General features: G+C 40.2%; 3 protein-coding genes across 5 annotated transcripts in view; 1 reads left to right on the top strand and 2 right to left on the bottom strand.

The window, feature by feature from the left end:
• Positions 1-129: 129 nt before the first annotated feature.
• LOC115735756 (heavy metal-associated isoprenylated plant protein 21) lies at positions 130-1,627 on the top strand. The gene is made up of 3 exons (XM_030667151.2): positions 130-273; positions 544-619; positions 1,091-1,627. Exons 1-3 carry the CDS (start codon positions 202-204, stop codon positions 1,387-1,389), a joined length of 447 nt encoding a protein of 148 aa, XP_030523011.1. The 5' UTR covers positions 130-201; the 3' UTR covers positions 1,390-1,627.
• Positions 1,628-7,110: 5,483 nt separating this feature from the next.
• Positions 7,111-22,323, bottom strand: part of LOC115729503 — a 28,025-nt gene continuing 12,812 nt past the window's right edge. Inside the window, exons 1-3 of one of the 3 annotated variants that reach the window (XM_048273873.1) lie at positions 8,917-9,183; positions 8,752-8,831; positions 7,111-8,121 (exon numbers count right to left, since the gene is read on the bottom strand). In XM_048273873.1, coding sequence (XP_048129830.1) covers positions 7,334-8,121; positions 8,752-8,831; positions 8,917-9,011 — 963 coding nt within the window. In that variant the 5' untranslated portion in view covers positions 9,012-9,183 and the 3' untranslated portion in view covers positions 7,111-7,333. Of the gene's footprint in view, positions 8,122-8,751; positions 8,832-8,916; positions 9,184-22,323 lie in introns of those variants that run through there. The other 2 variants (XM_030667053.2, XM_048273874.1) reach the window with 2 other exon arrangements.
• LOC115729263 (protein AAR2 homolog) overlaps positions 9,873-22,323 on the bottom strand; it is a 31,202-nt gene continuing 18,751 nt past the window's right edge. The window contains exon 13 of the mRNA XM_030659873.2: positions 9,873-10,148. Within this exon, the coding sequence (XP_030515733.1) occupies positions 10,107-10,148 (42 nt within the window). The 3' untranslated portion in view covers positions 9,873-10,106. The remainder of the gene's footprint in view (positions 10,149-22,323) is intronic.

Genomic DNA, 22,323 nt, shown 5'->3' with positions numbered 1-22,323 from the left:
CCAGCGGGTTCATGCCCACACAACCCCACCCTTTTTCTTATAGAACCAACGGAGAGATACTAAATACTCTACCTATATAAACACTCATTTCTCAGCAGAGAGAATAGGACTATGAATTAGAGCCTCTCTCTCTCTCTCTCTCTGTCATATTTTGGAGAAAGCTTTGTGGTAAAGGGAAAGAGGACGAGGAGGAGGAGGAAGATGGGGGCACTCGATTACCTATCAAACTTTTGCACTGTCACCAGCATCAGAAGCAAACGCAAGCCAATGCAGGTTTTTTTTTTTGGAAACCTTCTCTCTTTCGGTGCTTCTTTTTCTCTCTCTCTCTCTCTCTCTCTCTCTCTCTCTCTCTCTCTCTCTCTCTCTCTCTCTCTCTCTCTCGCTCTCTTTCTTTGTGCTTTATTTCATCACAAGAAAGTGAGGGCCTCCTTTTTCTTTCAAACCTGCAGGACCCTCTCTCTCTCTCTCTCTATAGATATGGATATTTTTTTCAGCTCCTCAAGAAGTATGAGGTTTTCATAAGCTGTTGATCTTGTCTTTCAGACAGTGGAGATCAAGGTTAAAATGGACTGTGATGGCTGCGAGAGAAGAGTTAAGAATGCTGTTAACAAAATGAGAGGTCCTTCCCCTCCCTCCCTCCCTCTCTCTCTCTCTCTCTCTCTCTCTCTCTCTCTCTCTTCAATTTTACAATGAGCCTATTTGGTAAACTACATATTTTTGCAATGACAGTGAACTCTGAGTAGAGAAAAAGAAAAGTAAACGGGGGCAGATGTATAGATATTTGCTCCAGAGTAATTCTTCACATGCTGTTTCCTTTTTAGTAAGATTCTGAAGGAGCTTAATTCTGCTCTCACTTAGTAGGTGGTCTTTTGTTTATTGTTTGCTAAATGCTAGAAATAGTATTTCAACAAGGCTGTTAAAAAAGGCCCATGTCTCCGTCCAAATTAATTGTATCAGTCAAATGAAGTGTTCTCCATAATTACCAAATTATATAATATACTGGACATTATCTTGGGTCACCATAGGAACACATTTCAAAACAAAAATTCCATGTTAATGTAAATCTGTACATTTCTATAAAACCCCGCAGGCATAAAATCCGTGGAGGTGAACCGGAAGCAAAGCCGAGTGAAAGTGAGCGGCTACGTCGACCCGAACAAGGTGTTGAAGAGGATCAAGAGCACTGGGAAAATAGCCGAGTTCTGGCCTTACATCCCGCAGCACCTGGTTTACTACCCTTACGCTGCACAGGTCTATGACAAGAGAGCACCAGCCGGGTACGTTCGCAATGTCGTGCAGGCCTTCCCGAGTAGCTCTAGTGCTGTGCCAGAGGAGAGAATCATCTCCATGTTCAGCGACGACAATGTTAATGCTTGCTCTATCATGTAATAATTTGCCAGTTACGTACTACATGCGATTTTAATTATATTGCATGGTTTGGTTCTAAAGGATGAGGATTAACGTCGTTGTTGTTGGTGTGTGAGTGTGTCACTGCGGCAAGATTAACAGGATGAAAATCACTGAGTTCGATTTCATTTACCAGTTGTTATGTCAGCCACGGCTGATTTTTATAATGCTGTGCCTGTTCTTTTTACCAGTATTTCTTCTCTCTAATGTTGTTACCATGAGATTCGGATCACCATTTCGATGTTTTAGCTAAAAAGAATTGACATGAAATGCTACATCTTCTAAATAGTAGAACTAGCAGAGGTAGTTTCCATGATTTATCGATGGAAGTATATGTGTATCTATGGCAGAGTTGCAATTACAAATGAATAAATCAGTAAAGCAAGAAGCATATTGACTTAACATCGATTAATTAGTTCCTTAATCTGCTGTACATCTTACAAAAATGAATCTGAGCCGGTCATGTCGCATGCCCGATTTGAACCGGCCAATTTGGTTCAACAGGCTGATACTCCAAGATGAACCCATTTGGCTTACTATATCCGCTTCTAACGATCAATCAGTAATGCTTCGGTTTGAGGCCGATAATGTAATGTTTGTATGCTCGTTTGTTCAAAGAAAAGTGGAATGTGACCTTCAAGGGAGTTTCAATCCACAACGACCTACCAGTGCTCGTACTGAGTCGAAAACAAAGCTTTCACAAATTAATTGTCGCAAAGTCGAAATACATAATTCCATGTTAATCGCATGGTAGGTTCACGGCAACATCTAACACTAAAACTTATTTACAAAAGTTATTCACTAAATAATTTACCAGACTGCTAGTGGATATTTAAATATTTGGGCCACACTCAACGCTTACAAGAATAGTCTGGAGCATGATCACTTACTGAAACCAATTTTGTAAATCGGGCTCAATACATTTTACAAAAGGCTAATCTTTTCCCTTGGTTTCAACATCGATATCAAGATCAGTCAAATGGAACCAGTATTGATACCACATGATCTGGTAATCAATCCTTAGTGAAAAACAAGAAAAATAGTAATTCTAGGGTTGCTCATAATATTTTATGGAGGCTCCCGTCAAGAGATCAACTGCGAGAGAGGCAAATTTCTCAACCCTTTCTCAAGGAATCACTTTTGGGGGATGTGTCCGCACTTTTTACAACATCCAGAAAGAAGGGTTGAAATTCTCAAGATCAAGGATTTTGTGAATAACAGAAGTATTGCATAGACAAGAGTAGCCTTCAAGGGTCCTAATGAAGGAATTAGATTCCTGTTTTCCCAACCACTAACAAAGAGTAAAGGCAAGCTCATATGGCATGCACAGGGAGCTTCATATTAGCGTCGCAATATCATATTACTAGGTCAGTTTTACCAAGTCCTCCGAACCGTCTACATCCCCGCATGTGATATTCGCTTCGGTTAGCCAGGCGACCCTTGTTCTCAAGAACGAAAGAAAGAAGGGAAGAGAATGCTTTTATATCATGCACGATCCGTGAAAAGTTTAGTATCTGCATATTGTTCCGAATTCAAACCCTAATGATGCCCTCAATTCAATGGAAGTTGATTCATATTCTGCAACAAAAAAAAAAAAAAAATGATCTTTATACAAAGATAACTTCTCATGTGAAACGCGAAAATGCCCTCCCCATCTACCCACCGCCCATAATTTGTTGTAGCCGATACCTTCAACTGTTGCAAAGTCAGTCGATGCAAATCAAGTTGATGCATTTTTCATACTTCCGTTTCATTTTGAATGGTTCGTTCCTCTTTTCAGCTTATAATTATTCCTTCCTTTTTGAACACTTTTTCTTCGGCAGCTGTTCTTTCGGAACATGTCGTTTTTTTCTTAAGTTTGATTGGTTTTGAGAAAACTTCCTTGGTAATCAACTGACATGCATTGATCTAGAACCCTCTATACATTCTAACAGTACGCTTCGAGTTCATCTGCTACAGACAGAGCAGAATGATTAGTTAGTGAGGTGAGTCGAGCCGATATTTTAGTGCGCATGCTATTACTAATCAAGTCGATATGGATTTCGACCCTTTCTTTCGTGATTATCAGTCGATTTTACTAACTATGGACGTGATGTATAGAGCCAGTTTATGATTGAACGATTTCATCTCTACTTTCTGCAAATTGGAGAATCAGAACTAATTATTTGCACTGAATGTGTGATACCTGTAGTGAATTGAGACAGTAATATCTTGTCAATACTCTTAGATTGCTGTAACTTACAGTGACAACACAGCAAAATTCTCACAACCTTCCATGCTGGTTTAATTCAAACGTTGAGCTGTCAACGACACATCCCTGAATTTTGGCTTTTGAAATGGAATGACGTAGCCCAACTATTGTAATCCTCATTTAGTAGCCCTCATAATACACCACATACCCATTTATTATATGATCCTTCTTGGACTTTTGCCCCAACTTTGTTGTTTACCACTTAAAGTAGACAACAGAATCTGACCATTTTCTTGACCGATCTTATCTCAATCACCGCCGCTCACACAAAAGGTTACATAATCTCATTTTTAACCTTAACTTAATTGTCGCATTTTCTTTTTGGTTCATTCTAAACTGTGGTAAGATGATATCCTGATCCAACTTTGATGTATCTGCTTAAACCCATTTCTTATTTTCAATAAAATTCGGGCTAAAAAAGGATGATATAAGGGAGAATGACATAAAGAGTCCTCACACTTTAGTCTACTATGTAGTGTCATTTTTGAACTTTTAATTCCGTTCAATGTGATACTTAGGCTATTCCTAAGTTTTCGATCTAGTCCCTCAAATTTTCATAATAAAGGCAAATTAGTCGTCCGCTATTATTCACAAGATTTATAATTCCTTTATTGCCCAGATTTTAGAATATCTTTTCATTTCAATCCACTTCCAAAATAAATGAATAAATAAAAACATGCTATCTTTTTATTAAATTTTGTCTTTATTAATATTACTATGGTTCCATTTAAGTATATTTGAACTTATGATCTTTGTTAATTTAGGAAATAACCTGAAATGAAAAGAAATTTTAAAATCCGGACAGTAGTGCAATCATGAAAACCTTTTGACATTTTTTATGAAAAAATTGAAGGACTCAATTTAATAAATTGAAAATTTATGGACTAGATTGAACATATTCAAAGTTTGAGGATGACATTGCACCTTGGATCAAAATTTAGAGACTATTTGTGTCATTTTCCTAATCCTCAAAAGATTAAGTTGGGTTAAGAATTGAAAGCGTAATTATTACCTTTTGTCTTTATACTTGTCCATATTTTTATTTTCCCGGTGTCGCCGCACCGCACGATGACAATTGCATAAATAATTGGCATTATGATAGTGGATAAAGAAAGGGGAATGATTGTAGGGAGCGACCACCTTTGGTTGAGAATAACCCTTTTTTTATTAGAAAAAAGAAAGAAGTTTCGAAAGATGATGGAGGGGTCACACCCCCATGAAGTGACCCGACCACAGACATGAGGAATGGATCCACCCATAGATCAACCACGCTTTAATTTAATCTTAAAAGCGCCGCAAGCACATCCATTGAAGAAGGGTTTTTTTTATTTTTCTTGTCTCGAGCCTTTACGGTGCACATGATAACACTTCTAAAAGTGAATTTCTCTTCCAAAAGCATTTCTGGAACATAAATTTGTTTGGTAATTTAACTTTTGAAACAGAAATCTGTTCGGTAAAAATGTTTACTTTTGAAATAAATTTCTACTTGTAAAGTGAATTTTCATTTCTGAAATTATTTTTCTTCCAATATGAGAAGTTAAAAAAAGTTACTTCTCAACTCAAGAAGAACTTCTTCTTTACTTCTTGATTTTTTTTTTACAAAAAAAAAAAAAACTCAATAAGTACTTTTCGTCTCATCCTCTTTTCATAACGCCTTCATCCTCTTTTCGACCCCGCCCGCCACCGCCACCCACCATTGATCGTCGCCCGCTGCCACCCATCGCCATCTGCGACTACCGCCAACCGTCGACCATTACTCGTAGTCGCCCATCGCAAACCTCCGCCGGTCCCCGCCACCCATCGGCCGCCCCCTACCGCTAACCACCGCCGATCGCCACTCGTGACCATCATTTCCAATAGACGACTACCGCCCACCGCTGCCCCTCACCGCTAACCACCGTCACCGCCCGCCCTTGTCGCCAACCGCCAATCACCGCCTCGCTTGCCGCCGCCAACCACCATTATGACCGCTGCTGCAGAGTCCTCGTCTCCGGTTGCCGAAATAAAAAATAAATAATATTTTTTATTTTTAAGAAATTTAAAAAGTTTAAAAACAAAGTTTTAGAAATTTTTCGATTGCCGACAATAATTTTTCATAAATGATTTTAGAAGTATAAATTTTCAACAAAACGAATTTCTCTAATTAAAAATCAACTTATAAAGCGTAAGTAGAAAAATCAATTTTTGCTTTTGAGTAGAAATAGAGAAATCAACTTCTGTTCAGAAGTTGATTTTTGAAACGTAAGTGTTGTCATGTGCACCCTTAATGATCAGTGAAGTAAAGTTTCGATTTTTCTAGAGTTGTTTAGTCGATTGAGAATGAGATGTGGGTGAAGCATCACCATCCGATCAGGTCCAATTCGATGGAGCATTTCACTTGTTTTGACCAATGGGGGTTGCTTAATGTCTCATCCAAAATTCTTCTAATGTCCCATTAGATCTGCCAATGTCGGCATAATAAAGGTAACATCCGGTGGCATTATGTGTTTACTTAATGCCTCATCCAAAATTCTTTGTGATGTCCTTTTAGATCTACCAATATCGACATAATAAAGGTGACATCCGGTGGGATGATGTGTTTACTTGACTTTTGTTTTGACTTTTTACCATCGTAATTGCCAGTTTGAGCCTAGAGGCCCTGTTGGTTTTAGTCTTGTCCACAAGGTACTTTGTGCAATCTGTTTAGGGAACACCGTCTAGATTTGGTGAAATTAGATTTACAGCTACCCAATGTGCTTGCGACACGTGTGATGACAATGGGTTCAATCGAAGACATCATGTTCCTATGTCGTACTGAGCTCTCGAGGTCTCAAAAAGAGGAGCAGATGCCCAATCAAGTCCTGGACCACTCGACGAACCACCAGTTGGCTCCTTTGAGTTACTTTGACAAATAAGAAAGCTGTCCCTAAACTTCATCCTGTCCCGTTTATGCCTTCACAACTTATATCTCCGTGCCCCAAATCCTTGTCCTTGGTGCAATATTTAGGTAAAGTTTAGTCATACCTGAATCACAACTCACCAGAGACAAAGAAGAGCAGTAATGAAAATTATTCAAGATTTATTGTTAGTGACGGGATCAAAATAAATTTGAAACCTGCACACTAGTTTGATGCATTGTGGAAACAATAACCCAAATGGACAGACGTTTCAAACAATTCAAAGTATGGGCCGTGCTTGGCTTGAATCTTTTCCAGGACTCGAGTACTTCCAAGAGGCCTTTGGGCACAGCTAGCAAATCAAGTACACTGTAGCACTAAAAGGCTTATTCTTTTCAATTGGCACAATTTGTTAGTGCCTTTTTCTATCACAATCATGGCCTAAAATCAGTAAAGCACGGAGAATCTTGCATGTAATCTCAGTTTGGCAATAATAAAACAGCATTCCGGTGTCTACTTTTATCTTAAACTTACAAGACCTGTTTCCAGATTTCAGAAGATTAAACTCAGTAGTCAAACCCAACCTAGAGGTTTCTGTACTGTTTCTCTATCACAATCACCCATTGTAACACATCTTACTTGTATGAATAGTATGGTATCGGTTATAGAACAACCAAACCAATCATTGGAATCATAGAATTACGCTAAAGCACGTAGTAATCAGAACACAGGTGGTTTAATGGTTGAAAAGAAGCAGCTTACACAGGTAGTTTTGGCTTTGAAATTGAAAAGAAGCTACTTAGCGCTTTTGTGCTTTTCTCCTCCTGGATTGCGCCTTCTGCCATTTCTTCCTCAGAACAAGCTTGCTCTTTGGTTTCAGCTTCAATTCAGGCGAGAACTTGTAATTCGGATCCCTCATACGTGCTTGGATATCCTTGAAGAACTGCATATTCAACCTCTTAGGCCCTCCCTGTCTGAGTTCCTCGTACTCGGGTCCAGAAACTATATTCTCGAAAGCTCCAATTAAAATGTCCAAGTCACTCATGACTTCCCACACGTTAATATACCGACCATCGGGTCCCTTTTTCAATTTCTTCAGGGCATTCTCAACTGCTATTTTCCGGGCTTTCTTCCCAGGGGACAACTCTTCTGGTTCATTTTCAGATTTCAGCAGCTCTGAGATCGTCCTGTATTTCGGTTTTTCCTCAAACTCGAATAACTTGTCTATGTACTTATCACTGGCTTCATTGGGGTATGCTTCAGTAGGAATGTCGTTGTCATCGTCGCACTCACTGCCGGTCCACAATGTCTTCTCCTCATCACTATCAGACCATATACTATGTAGTTCATCACTATCATCTGCATCAATCAGGTCAGAATGCTCTTTCGCCTCTTGCCTGACTTTACGAATCTTTCTTTCAAGATTGTTCCGACTCTTAGTTTCGCCTTCATCCTCACTTCCTGTCCATACGGAAGTGTCTTCTTCCATCTCCTGGCTCCAGGATTTCCTGAATTCTTCATCTCCTGGCTTACCTCCATTAAAGAGATTGTAATATCTGCGCTCATCACCAGCATACATACGTGATGCTGCAGAGATAAGGTACACAGTATATGGTAAGCTTAGCACAATCAATTAAATAAAGGAAGAAAAGAAACAAGAGTCTGTCCTCAAATTTTGAACTGGCAAAAAGATGCAAATCAGTCTGGGGTGCCAACTCATGTCCTTGAGGCAGGGTCAACAGCAACAAAAACGAAACAGGAACTTGTCAAAATTATTTCAACAGCAAATAAAGTGCAGTTGGTATTATCGCAAGTCAGTCATGTCTCATGCCTAACATCCTCCCCTCCTGCTTTTGTTTTAAATTAATGACATGCAACCGTCCTTCAAAATTTCGACTAGAAACAGCAAAAGACGACATTTTCGAGGGAAATAATGGCCCGGCTACAGTCATGAATCTCATCCTACCGATCCTGAATAATGAATATAACATCCACCACGCCCCGTGCATGGCTATTAGCTAAAAGGCTTCATAAAGGAAAATTCACAAGCATGTGACAGGCACGTCAACGCTCAACGAAAGGCCTCCTCAATAGCAGCTTGCACTTCCGAATAATGAAACGGAATCGTCCAACTCGCACACTTAAACGAAATTCACATGCAGAAACATAAAGCGAACTGCCCCAGATTAAGAAATCCAATCTTGAAAAAACCCCGACCTTGAAAAATGGGACAAGCCCCACCAGAGAAGCGGCTCGTTCTTGTACTCGGACCCAATTCTTGGCAAAAGCATTGCGACCTGAAAACACGGTCAAGTTAGAAAGAGAAACGAAGGGCAAATGTTCCCGTAAGCTACGAACGACATGCAATCAAAAAGTCATAACCTTTGAAGAGACGGAAACACAGTCAAGTTTCTTCTTCTGCAGAAAGAAGAGAGAAGCGAGTGGGAGGCTCGGGAAGAGAGTCTAAACGAGGTCATCCCAAACCTCTAGCACCTCCAAGACTACCGATACGAGGAGCATACGATTGCCGCAAGCAATGTCCGGGAGCGATGGGTGCATGCGTGTGTAAAATATTTTGGTCTTCGAAGCGAATCCACACGAGATTCATAAGTATATGGACGCGTCCACATACAAAAGTTACTTACTTTGTCCGGGAATGTGTTCGTGTGTAATCTATCGAGAAATGAATTCGTGTTATTCATTTTTGCGCCTACCATGCTATTGAATTCGTCCTGCACCTACTTGAAATTGATCGGGATTTACGCTAGCCAAAAATCATATTTTGAATCGTCGTGACCTGATGTATTTTCATCACTCTTAAGAAATTTTCCTAACCGTGAATTTATGGTATTGAAAGCTCTAGAAATCAAACAACTTTGACACAAATAAAATTGAAGACACGTCAATCGCCAGCATCGATAATGATATTACCCCCGAAGGGTTTGGAAAAATAACACCATCGCCTCTAATTCTCCCGGCAGATAACAATATATCAAGCAATTTGCTTAATACTCGCATTCACCCCAGGAAATGAGTTGCAAAAGTTCATTGCTGAATCAATTCGATACGGATAGTTTATCCAATCCATAACAAAATGACAGTGCTTTTGCTTCTCGGGCCATCGAAGAAGATACCATGATTGCATCACCATGAAATTGTTGCAGCTTCAACACATGATTTGGCTCACGTTTCAACTGGTCTTCATCAAATCTGGGGGAAACTATCTGATGAAAATATACATGACTTCCACACACACACACACACACACAAAAGTCCGCAGGAGCTTCTATGATGTCATGGGATGCTTTCCCCGGTCATCACTGACTCGATATGTCAAATCCTACTGCCAGTCAACCACTTAAAATAAGAGAAGGAGAGCCAGGGGCTTAACCACACGCTTCTATTTACAGGGCATCCGACCGATCATGAACTGGTAAAGTTTCAAGAGCATAACATCACGTGAACTTGGTTAAGAGATGATTCTATTGCAAGTTCTCCCTAGATGCAATGACATGCTTCGTTATGAAGTAGAGCAGTAGACTGATGCACATATTCCCGCTGTCACAGCCGCACTACAGATTTTGATCGTCAATCATTTCAATGGTGGGAGCAAACTGTAAAGGCGAAAAGAGAGGGGAAATCTTAGTCACAGAGAGAGAGAGAGAGAGAGAGAGAGTCTACAAGGCTTACTTCATCATCTTCATTGAAATACATTCCATCAACAGCACTATTTTCCCGGAACTCCCATCCAAGAGTATTCTCAAGAGCACTATTTTCAGTAATTTGTTTTTACCCATTAAAACTTTATAACGAGTGATGTACTAGTATTAGGTCAAGTTACCATTACTGGTGATTTTAGTCATAGGGTTTCAGCCCCATTTCTTTTGAGGTCACCTTTATCACATCTCTTGGCGAAGCCTTTATAAAAGGAAAAGATAGATTCTTGCTTGACCTGATACCATCCTGAATTAATTGTCCATGTACTCATATCTTAAACTAATATGTCTAGACTTGTTATTATAGGTGCAACTATAAGCCCTTGCCAAAGTAGTTTGATTATCACGGTGAATAGAAATAGGAGGCGTAGGACTAGACCATACTTAATGTCTAACAACAAATTTCTTATCTATTGATTCTCTTTCCCACCGCTGCTAAAGCCATAAATTTAAATCCAGAAATGAAATGTTTATCTCTCACACTTGTAATCCAATTAGTGTTGGTGTATCCTTCTAATACCGCCGAATAATTATTATAGAACAATCTCAGGAAAAGGCATTTTTTGTTTGTTTTACAACAAACATCAACACTTAGTATTAAACTTGGTACATTTTTTTCAGACCGCACATTATTTATAAAATCAATCTATCCAATACTCGCTCTTCATCTACCAAAGAACAGTCGCAAAATACCCTTACTTTTTTAGAGGTATTTTATTCTTCATCTCTCTGTGGAACTCGTTCTCTTGTGGGATTTTCCTTCTTCTTTGTAAAGGAATGGAGGAAAACTAATAATCGTGGTTTAATTTTATCCCTTGACGTGGGGGTTGGAGTCATCCTACTGGAGCAAAATCCTGGAAAATCCTCCCTCCCTGTGGAGTTTCAGCGACAAATAATTGTCAACAACTCGTCCTCACATGCCTCGGCTTAGACAAATACCTGTTGTTTAAAACAACACACGTAGTCGTCGTCCTTTTTGCAGAGTCCAAGGACATGGATTTTATAGAGTGCAAGGACATGCATGAAATATTCTTATGAATAAAATTACAAACGTTAATTGAACTTAGACAAATTTTTTTTTTCATGTAAATGGGTCTAAAAAGAACTTCTACATTTGACGAGACTATTATATGTAAGATTCGTTTCCCATTTCGTCTCGATCATTAATAGAAATTAGGGATAACAACATAATAGCCGGACACGATATGCGTGTTAATTAATAATCAGAAGCTAGCTAGCTAGCCAGTCTTGTTTAAATAAGACAAGGAGAAATTGTCTCTAGTGTCAACAAGTAAAAATGGTGAGAATGATGTTCTACTTTATTATCGAACGAAGGAAAAAGATCTCATTGGTAACTAGTCATGGTGAAGTGAGATGACAGTCTATGCAGTATTCAAGGATGGAAGTAGACCACACATAATATTTTGATTGAAATTTACCTAGAAAACGGTCATACTGTATCAGTTGCAAAGGTTTTAAAGTAGAGTCCATTTGACCATTGAAATCAATGCTCGTGACCCAATTGAAAGAAAAAATGATTATGTGACTGTCCTTAATTTACTACGAGATCAACAGATTATTTTGGGCCAAAAAAAGATAAATAAAAAAATAATTAAAAATTATTGAGGGGTCCACTTTTTGAAGAATTTATGGCTCACACTATGTTATTATTCTAATATTCACCTAAAGACAAAACTGCATCAATCTGACAATTAATGGTATTTGTTACGATACATAATTAAGTTTGAGAAGTTGCTAGCTCATTGGAGAGGTTGCAACTCTAGCAAAAGTTAAAATGCCAGGAATCAATGATAACCCTTTACTTAACTTCATATTAGTGTTGCTTGACTGCATAAAGAAAGCTAGTTTGACGTATAATTTTCTGTCCACTATATGCTCTTCAAAAGAAAAATAAAGAAATTGACCCTGTCAAGAATATATCGGAATTTCATGTACCTCTAACTTCATCTACTCTTCCTTCTCACTGTCCTAATTTGCTTCACGTGGACAAATTCGAGATTAGTTGTTTGCTGATTCCTCCATTCATTAAATTCAGTATATTTATTCCATTCTCTGTGCTATCTTTTTCAACCCAGATGTGGAAAGCGATCGTTTGCCGTATAGAGGTGGAAAGAATTAAATCTTTTCTCTTCAAGTTGAAGCCTGACCAGAAATACTTGTCTTTCCATACCCTTTCATGGCCCTGTGCTCTTTGCAATCAAAGTTCATATTTATTGATTGTGATATGTCAATTAAGTGTGAACAGAATCATTTAAGAGGATTTATGATTGGGAATCATGCAATGTGACAAAAACAACAATGGGGATTTGTTGGGAGTGCGACAGATATCCGATAAGTCTAGGGAGATCGAAGTCCCCGAATCATGAAGACCACGTTGTTATACTACAACGTCCATCTACCCAGAAACCACGTTGGTTATTAAATTCCTTCCACACCAGAGTAGATTAGGAACTCACCAATCTACTATTAACTCTGATACCATTTGTGGGGAGGACGTGGTAGAAGCATAAGGAGATTGCCAAGGGAGAGCTCGGGTCCGACCCCGTCAACATATTCAGTTAACCCACATTTACTCAAACGTTTAAGTCAATAAGTTACGAGCTAAATGCGATATATTAAATGCTGCTCATCACACAGATTCTTCAATATGGAACTTCTCCAACATAATTCATGCAACATCTGAGCAGTGGTGGAGTGATGGGACCTTTTCGTTCACTAGTATACAAAAGATAAAATGATAGGGACACAACACATTCACAAATACCGTGTGCCATTGGTTTATATGATTTTTCTTTCAGATGATGTTGGGTGGCCAAGTCTTTTAGACTACCACGTGACTAATTCTATCGCGTTGTTCAGTACCATTGTCGCATCACGATTGAAGCGACAAATAATGTAGAAAGCAATCAGAACATCTCCAAAAGAAAAATTAATATCTGAGGTGGACCCAAAACGAACATGACCATATTAGCCGTGACTATGATATGAAATCTCTAGCATTTTGAAACACTCAAAGTCACAAATGACCTTATTCATGGTTCAGCCTCGCGCTGCTTTCTAGGCACTTATTAAGTATAAGAATGCTTTCTCAAAAGGGAAGAGTGGACGGATGAATCAAAAAAGAAATTGACGGTCATATGATTGATAGGTAGGGTAGTTTTATTTATTTATTTATTTTGTGGTCGTAGTAGGTAGGGAGGTTGAGAAACATTTCTTTTAATTCTGGGGACACAGTGGTAATGATTGCAGTGTCGCTCCCGCAATGATCGTGCAATCGGTTTCTTGGGTTCGACGTCATTCTCAACCGCCAAATTTTGCTAGAAATATGGGGTCCCTTTTCATTTAATGATTAAAGTATCCATGATGTTGACGAGCACGTAGAAGTAATTGTTCCGCACGTTACAGATATTTTTGTTTAGCGAGAACTCAACATCCTAGAAATTATTTTCATAACTCTAATCATTTACAACGATTAGAAAAGCAAGTTAACAAAAAATTGATGTCATTATTAACAACAACATATGCCTAAACAATCTTGTTGACAACATAAACATACATATGGAAAATATTTTCTGACAAGTACTATCAAGGATAGTACAATCTCAAACCATCACTAAGTGTTTTGTATAAAGAACTCATTAATTGAGAAATCATGTAATCAAAAATAATTAACAAGATTGTCAGAATATCAAGCTATATAACCTATTGTAGTTTGGCCAATTCAGTAATAAAGCTTTTCGATTGTGCCTATTGAATCCTAAACATTTTGACAATTTTTCAATTTTAGCCAGAAATTGTTTACATGAATGCTGATCGTCCTACGTGGTACAATCGACACTGACGTGAAAAATTTTGATTTTATTTTATGATTTTTTCCCTCTTTTTATTGTTAAGGGTATGCAAAGGGCCGCCAGCCATTGGCCAAGGCTTGGCGACCCCCGCCGACTAACTCTAAGCAAACACCGTGAGCCCTCGTCGACCACTAGGCGAGGGTCCCGACCCTCGCTCATCACTGCTTGTCGGCGGGGGCTTCATGTAGTGGCCGGTAGTATCTGGGCCTTGGCTTGTGGCCGGCGGCCCCCAATCAACCCTTAATAACAAAACTTTCAAAAGAATCAAAACTTCCAAAATAAAATTATCAACGTCAATTATGTCATGTAGGATAACCGGCATCCATGTAAGTAATTTATGACTAAAATTGATCGATAGGATTAGATTGGTAAATTGTAAAATGGTTTAATACTCAATTGACACAATTAAAATATATAGGATTGAATTCGTTGAAGGACAATTTTCCATTCACATATACATATACATATATATATAAATTATGTTATTAAACAAATTCCCCGGTAATCATTTGCTCACAAAATCCTTATAATAATTGGACTGTCTATGTTATTAAGTGTAGATAATGTCATATGCGAAACATTTATTTGCATATTTACTTAGATTTTTTTATTGCATGCCAAACAATTCCTAAAGCATCCCAGTGGTGCATATGGCGGCGGACACCTGGTTCATATCTGCAGTATGCATTCTTGAAATCCCTCTCGTTCTCTTTTGCTATGAAGTGGAAAAGCAAAGATGTTCCGAGCTTGTGAAGTTGATTGCATCTTTAACTTTGCTTGAACAGTAGTTATCTGATCCGAACACGCCGTTGTACCCCTAGAAGTAGCTTGTGGGCATTCATGATCCTATCATTTGGTCTCCGAGACAGAAGACTTGTGTTCGGCGTTGGATCGCGATAAGCTTGTATGGTGTTCACCCTATACCAATGATCAATCGTCCATTTGATGTTGGCTACAAAAAAATCACCAAAAAAAGTCCTATATTTATTGTAATTGTATCAATTCAGTCCTAAATTTCATCAATTGAGTCATAAACCTTTTATATTTGTGTCAATTTAGTTCATATAGTTGACTTTGGCCTGCCGACGCCAATGTGGCAATTTTAATTATATTTCAATATTTTTTTTTCAAATTTTTTTATTATTTTTTTCTTCTCCTTCTCCCTCCAGCCGGTAGCCAAATCGGTGAATAGCCAAAGGTGAGCGCCAATTATGCGAGATCAAGCCCCGGCGACCGATTGGAGGAAGAAGAAGAAGAATATAAAATAAATAAATAAATAAATAATTTGATAAATATTAAAATATTATTTAAAATTGTCACGTCGAGCCAGCCTAGGCAAAGACGGACGATGGATTGAATTGGCACAAATGCAAAAAATTTTGGATTCAATTGGCCAAAAAAATTTATAATTGAATTGGTATAATTATAATAAATTTAAGATTTTTTTGAAAATTTCCTATAGGTTTTCTATGGAAGATAAATTGTCAAAATGACCACATTTTCCCCTAATGATTGGTGAATCTTTTTTTGGAAACTTTAAATGTATCATCCGAAAGTTACCCTCACCCACGTACAAAAATACAACAAAAAAGGACAAAAAACAAAAGAGAAGGACATCAACCCTAGTGATTTTCCCTCTCCTCACTCCTCTTTCTTCTTCTCGGTTCTACTAGTCAGCATATCTCTCTCTCTCTCTCTCTCTCTCTCTCTCTCTCTCTCTCTCTCTCTCTCAATATCAATCAAAATCGATAATGGTTTTGGGATGGACTTAAGGAGTAATAGAAGGTTAATATTGTACTAATTTGTTATACTTCCATTGTGACATCCTAAAATTTCGACGTTTGTAAGAAAACCGAATTCTTCTTCTTGCCTTACATTGCGCTCAACCGGGCCCTCCCTCGCCTTTGCTCCCGTGCCGACGCCACTCACCACCACCATCCACTTCCGTTGCCGCTAGGCGCCTCCGCCAAGCTCGCCGATCGTCGTTGTCATTCTCGAGGTCGAGCCGCCCGAGAGCCTTTGAACCCGAGCCCCGACACCCATCCCTCTCTACCCCTCTCTCGACTAGATTTCACCACCGCCGCCTCCACCTGTCGTCGCCTTGCCACCGTCGCACCGCCGATTCCCGAGCTTCATCCGACGCTACTCCACTAGCCCGCGGGCCGACTCGTTTGGACCCAGCCATGAAACCCCGACCCACGGACCCTCGGACTCAAACTCGGCCGACCCGAGCCTCTCGGCTGAGCTCACCGAGATCCAAGAGCCCCCAGTAGAGACCCACAGACCCCTCCTCTCTTTCCGAGCCGCGCCACCTACTTTCGTCGTCGGCCAAGCTCGCCTGTCGGCCCGGCCCACGGTGGTCGCCCGAGATCCGAAACCCTCAACCCCTTAGACTCGAGATTTGTGCGAATTCGTGAGCCTCGAGCCCCACGCCCACGACCAGCCAAGATTGCCAACCCCGGCGCCCGTGAAACGCCGTCTAGTGACCCATGAGCTCTGTTGTCCTCGCAAGCCACCCGGCAGATGTCACAGCCGACCCGCTGTCCCCGTTGACCCAAACCCACAACCCCCCTAGACCTAAAACCCTCAAGCCCGGCCGACCCGACCTATACCACCGACCGGGCCCGACACGGAGCCCCCTTGCTCGAAAACCCAACCCAACCCGAAACCCTAACCAAACCGAACCCGAACCAATTTGACCTAAGGCTCGACTCGATCCGACCGAACCGTGACCGTGCGCACCCCTCAAATTTGTAAACCTTGCCGTTGTTGTGGTCATCATCGACGCAACCGAGTCATCACCGAACGTCGATTAGTTTGTAAGTTAACCCCTGATCTCCGATTAGGTCGTTAATTGCGCTTATGATTAATTTAATTAATATTAATTACGAATTAGTTAGTTAACTGTGGTCGAATTAGATTAGTAACTTTGGTTAGGTTAAATGACCACAGTTAGTTTAAGTGGACCATGGTTATATAAAATAGACTGTGGTTAGTTGATAGTAAACTGTGTTTGATTGACTGACTGTGTTTGACCGATCACGAGCGGGTTAATTAGTTGGAGCATAGTGGACTATAGATTGTTGGACCGATTGATTAAAATGAGCTTAATTAACTATAATTAGATTAATTAATTACAGTTAGAATAATTAACCACGATCAGAATAATTAATTATTATTACTAAGTGGCTATTGGGTGATTATTGATTGACTGTTGTGTACACTGGATGCATGTATATATATATATATATACGATAATTAATCACCCTATTATAGATGTAAAGTCCGGTCGATAAAATGTATTTATGTAACTACGTATGGACCGACTTTTAAGCATGAAAATGGCCTTGAGCTAAGTTTTGAGCATTAACACGTATGCATTGAAATTAAATGCAAAGGCATAAACCGACTTGATTGTTTGGTGTGGTCGCGTGATGGATGCTTGATATGGTTGTGCCCACGGGAGTTCGGAATCACATGGTTTATTGGATGCTTGATATGATTGTGCCGGCGGGAGTTCGGAATCACACGACTTATCGGTCGCATGACGGATCGTGCCTGCGAGAGTTCGAAATCACACGACTAATTGGATGTTGGTTGAGGCAAGTTGCGGACCGACTCTCCCTACAGGAATGCCTGATATGTCCATACCGGCGGAAGTTCGAAACTACATGGCTTGTCAATCGCCGTTGCTAAAACAATGGAATGATGCCTGGTCATGCCAGAAAAGCACCAACTAACTAGTGTGTTGGGCACCAACTGTCTAGTGTGCCGGGTCGAATGACCTTTAATAACCGAAACACGTGTTGTACATTGTGCATGCAGACGATGATGAGTGTTATGTTTGTGTGCCTTGGATTGTGTGCAATGGATTGTATGTGATATACTGTTCAATGTGGGGACCAAGGCGGGGTAAGATTGCATGCCGTTAATGATTGATTGTGGGGTTGTGTGCCTTGGATTGTGTGCAGTGGATTGCGTGTGATATATTGTTCAATGTGGGGACCAAAGCAAGGTAAGATTATGTACGATTGATGATTGATTGTGGGGTTTATGCTTGGACCGGTGGTAGTTAGAGCATGGCGCTAATCGCACGTTATTGGTCTTCTATCGACAAGTTGACTTGCATGTTTAGGCCGCCCTGAGCGAATTAGCCCCTTACTTGGACTTCGATGGTGACTCACAGAGATTTTATATCTCACTCGTTGTTGTTAACCATTTTTCGGGCTCATAGCTAAAGAGTAGCGGTTTAATGGATCCGAGTGGAGGATGTGGACGTTGGTCTCTATTTTGAAGTAGTATTAACCCCAGCTTCAACCTGGTATCTTTTGGTGGTCGTAGGAATCAGCCCTGAAGAGTAGGCTTATAGATATTGTAGCCTCCCAATGGTTAATGAATATCAATTTAATGAAAATAATCTTTTACTATTGTGTGATTTGATAGCCTACTATTATGTCCCTATTGTTTAAAATATTGTCCGGGGAAAGTAGTACGTTCCGCGTGCACTTAACACAAAAATAAAAATAATGGGTCGATGACGTGCCTGGAACATCCTTTTATGACCTGAAGCGATTTGGTAGGATTATTGTGTGCCCGGGGATTGCGGCGTGACGTCCACCCCTAAAGAAAATATAATTTCAAAGAATAGGAGATGAGCCCTGTTTATTTAGTTCCCCTTTGTTTATGTCTTTCTATAGGCAATATCTACGTGTTGACATTTGTCTATTGAGACAATTTTAGGTGTTTTGGGCTAAGGAAAAAATCTAAATGCGTATGCCACAAGATCTAGATTTAAACAAAAAGTAAAAGTGAAAAATCTGGCCTAATATGTATCATTAGCTTAAATCAGAATATAAGATAAATGACCATTTCTAAATAATAATAGAGTTGATAAAATAGATAGACTGCTTAAAGCATTAGCCGTTGATTTGACGGATCTCATGTATCCGAGCTAATGTAATAATGGCTATCATTATAGGCTTTGAAAAGAAGAATTGACATGGTATAGTCAAATCCAATTATGGAACAAGTTGTTAGAAAACCAATTCTAGTATTGACTATATGTGCTACAGTCCAAATATAATGTCGGAAATTGACTGGTTCATAACTTTGCCTCAAAGACAAGATTGGAAGATGGCTTAGCCCTAATACGGCTAGTATGAAATGTCGGATAAGTTAACTTTCCAACATCGAGAGAACGATTTGACCACAAAAAAAAAAAAAACATCGAGGGAATGCCGATGAGATAGATGACAAGGGCGGACATAAATTGCTTGCAAAGCACGAAAAAGAAAGCCCTAATAGCCGATAAAATTGGAAGATCAAAAGAAAAGGACATAATAACTTTTGAAAGGGAGAATTATTAAAAAAAGAAGTCCTAAACTTGTTGCAATTATGTCAATTCAGTTATAAATATTTTTTTTGTCAATTCGGTTCTAAACCTTTTTGTATTTATGCCAATTCAATCCATTAGGCCGAAAATTACCGACATGGTGCGATCGGCGCCGACATGGATAAGTTTTTATAATATTTTTCAATTTTTAATTATTTTTCCTTTTTTATTATCTCTCTCTCTCTCTCTCTCTCTCTCTCTCCAGCTAATCCTCGGCCACCGGTGAGGGTGAGCCTCGTCCAAATGGTGAGGCCAAGCTTTACTCTCATCGGTGGCCGATGGGGGTGAGCTTCACTCGAGGCTGGCTACCAGTTGAAGGAAGAAGATGGCAAAAAAAAAAAAAAAGGAAAAAGAAAAGAAAAATAATTTAAAATTTTGAAAATTATTTAAATATTATTTAAAATTACCATGTCGGCGCCACATCATTTTCGGCTGGCCAAAGTTGATCGGATGGATTAAACTCGCACAAATGTGAAAGGTTTAGGATTTAATTGGCCAAAAAAAATGATTTTTAATCAAATTGACAAAAATGCAATATGTTTATGACTTTTTTGGTAATTTTCTCCCTTTTAATATACTAAGATTGATTTAGTCATGGATGTACTTACTTTTAAAAGGACACAACTTACTACGTATTTTTCACACCGTCATTGCTGATATAATGAATCTAGAGCTTTACTAGCACAACAGTTTTTTTTATAACAATAAGAATAACAGCATGTTGTGAGCCACAAATTCTTAAAAAAAAAATAGACTTCATAATAATTTTTAATTATTTTTTATGGCTTATAATATGCTGTTAATCTCAAAAAAAAAAAAAAAAAAAAAAACCTGTCATGTTAGCAGGAATCTATCTAATGTTCCTTTTGTTAGAAGTGGCCCTCTAGCTGGTTGGCGATTGGCGACGGTTGCTCCCAAGTGATGCTGTCCCATAACATCTAACAAGTGGCATCGACCTTATCATTTTGGATTCGATCACAAACCAAGTGGGTCGTCTCATCATAAAAAAGCGACAAAACCAGCTTTTAGATTTTGGCGGTTTACAATCTTTTACTTTTCATTGGTGGAAAGTCTTCGATTTTTTATCTTTGACCTATATCTCTTCTTGGAGATTTTCTTCTTCCATGCAAACGAGTGGAAGGAAACCAAGCATCGTGCTGTAATCGTACGATGTTGGGGTCAAAATCATCGTACTATAGCATAAATGCTTGAAACCTTTCCCTGTCAAGTTTCAGCAGCCAATAATTGTCAGACAAGAGGTATCAAAGGACGACCACTTGTCCCGACAAGTCACGGCTCTCCTTACACGAGAAAATATTGGCTACACCAGGTATTGCTGATCTGGTCCCCATGTCCACCCATCATGCCACACGTGTCCGGAACGGGCCCCACCAGTCAGAAAAGAAAAAACTCCTCTCTCTCCCTCTCACGGTCATGGTCTCCGTCTCTTCCCCCCGGGTCTCTTTCTCTCTCTTCAGTCTCCTCTCTCTCTCTCTCTCTCTCGTCCGCCCGACCCCTTTCTTCTCCAACCTCGGCAGTTTCTTGGGCAAATGCTTGATTTGGTCGAGGAGCTGGCTTTTCTGATTCGGCGGTCGGTGTCCCTGGCCGGAGCTGCGGCTTCCGATCTTTTGGGAGGCAACTCGGGCAACGGCGCTGGGGACTTGTCGCTGAGGGCCCTCGGGATGGCGCGGCTGGGGACGAGAGGAGGGAAGGTTTTGACGGTGGTGGCAGCGAAGCTCAGGAAGGTGAAGAAGTACGAGTGCCTGTGGCCCGAGGATCCGGATCCGAACGTGAAGGGCGGCGTCCTCAGCCACCTCTCGCCCTTCGAGCCGCTCACGGAGAAGCCGAAGCCGGTCACTCTGGAGTTCGACAAGCCATGAGCGAGCAGCTGCAAGCTCGACATCTGGCGGCCATGGCCACGAACCGACAAGGATGCCTCGGCCGTGGCTGCTCGAGCTCGACTTGCGACTCGCGGCCATGGCCGCTCGAGCTCGAATTTGGGTTCGCTGGCCACGGGCGAGGCAACTGTAAGATCGACATCTGGCGCGCCCGTTTCCGGAGACTCCGATCGTGTTCTTCACGGCGGCCGACAAAGGCGGAGGCTCGGGCTCGAGGTCAAAGAAGAAAGAGGAGTCAGGCGGACGAGATAGGGAGGAGGGTGAAGAGAGAGAAAGAGAGGGAGGGAGACGGAGACCGTGATCGTGAGAGGAGAGAGAGGAGTTTTTTCTTTTTCTGACTGGTGGGGCCCGTTCCGGACACGTGTGTCATGATGGGTGGACATGGGGACCAGATCAGCAATATATACCTGGTCTGTAGCCAATATTTTCTCCGCCGGCTGACTTACATAGACACATGCTGTGTAAAGCGAGACACGTGAACCGTTGTGGTCCTTTAGTTACAGTCGAAGGACGTGCAGCTCGACCAAAAACAGTAAAAAAGGACATGCATGGAAGCTCATGCAACGTGATTCCTTGCTTGATAGATTCGACCGGTCCACTTTTGGAAATAATTGACTGTTCCAAGATCACTCACGGATGTGTTTGTCTCCCCACTGATTAGTACTGCTTATCAAAGAATTACCAATCTTAAGTGAACTTAGACAAACTCTTTGGATGTAAATAGGTTGCGAGACTATAATCTTAAAACTTGATTTTGCATTTCGTCTCAGTCGTTAAGATAAACTAGGGATACGTGACAAATTAGTAGCCGAATAAGAGATGCATGTTGATTAACAATAACAAGGTAACTAGATAGCTGTCATGTTTGACCAGTTTGAACAGGGAAAAGAGATATTTTTTTCCCTAACATT

Source organism: Rhodamnia argentea, chromosome 2, assembly GCF_020921035.1.
Source record: "Rhodamnia argentea isolate NSW1041297 chromosome 2, ASM2092103v1, whole genome shotgun sequence".
In the NCBI taxonomy this organism is placed as follows: Eukaryota; Viridiplantae; Streptophyta; class Magnoliopsida; order Myrtales; family Myrtaceae; genus Rhodamnia; species Rhodamnia argentea.
This window is presented reverse-complemented; position numbering and strand designations above follow the sequence as displayed.

Bases quoted from the DNA above. Each gene is read 5' to 3' on its own strand.
- LOC115735756 (XM_030667151.2), top strand. From the start codon at position 202: ATGGGGGCACTCGATTACCTATCAAACTTTTGCACTGTCACCAGCATC. The intron at 274-543 runs GTTTTTTTTTTT...CTTGTCTTTCAG, and splicing joins GCAAACGCAAGCCAATGCAG to ACAGTGGAGATCAAGGTTAA. The intron at 620-1,090 runs GTCCTTCCCCTC...AAAACCCCGCAG, and splicing joins TGCTGTTAACAAAATGAGAG to GCATAAAATCCGTGGAGGTG.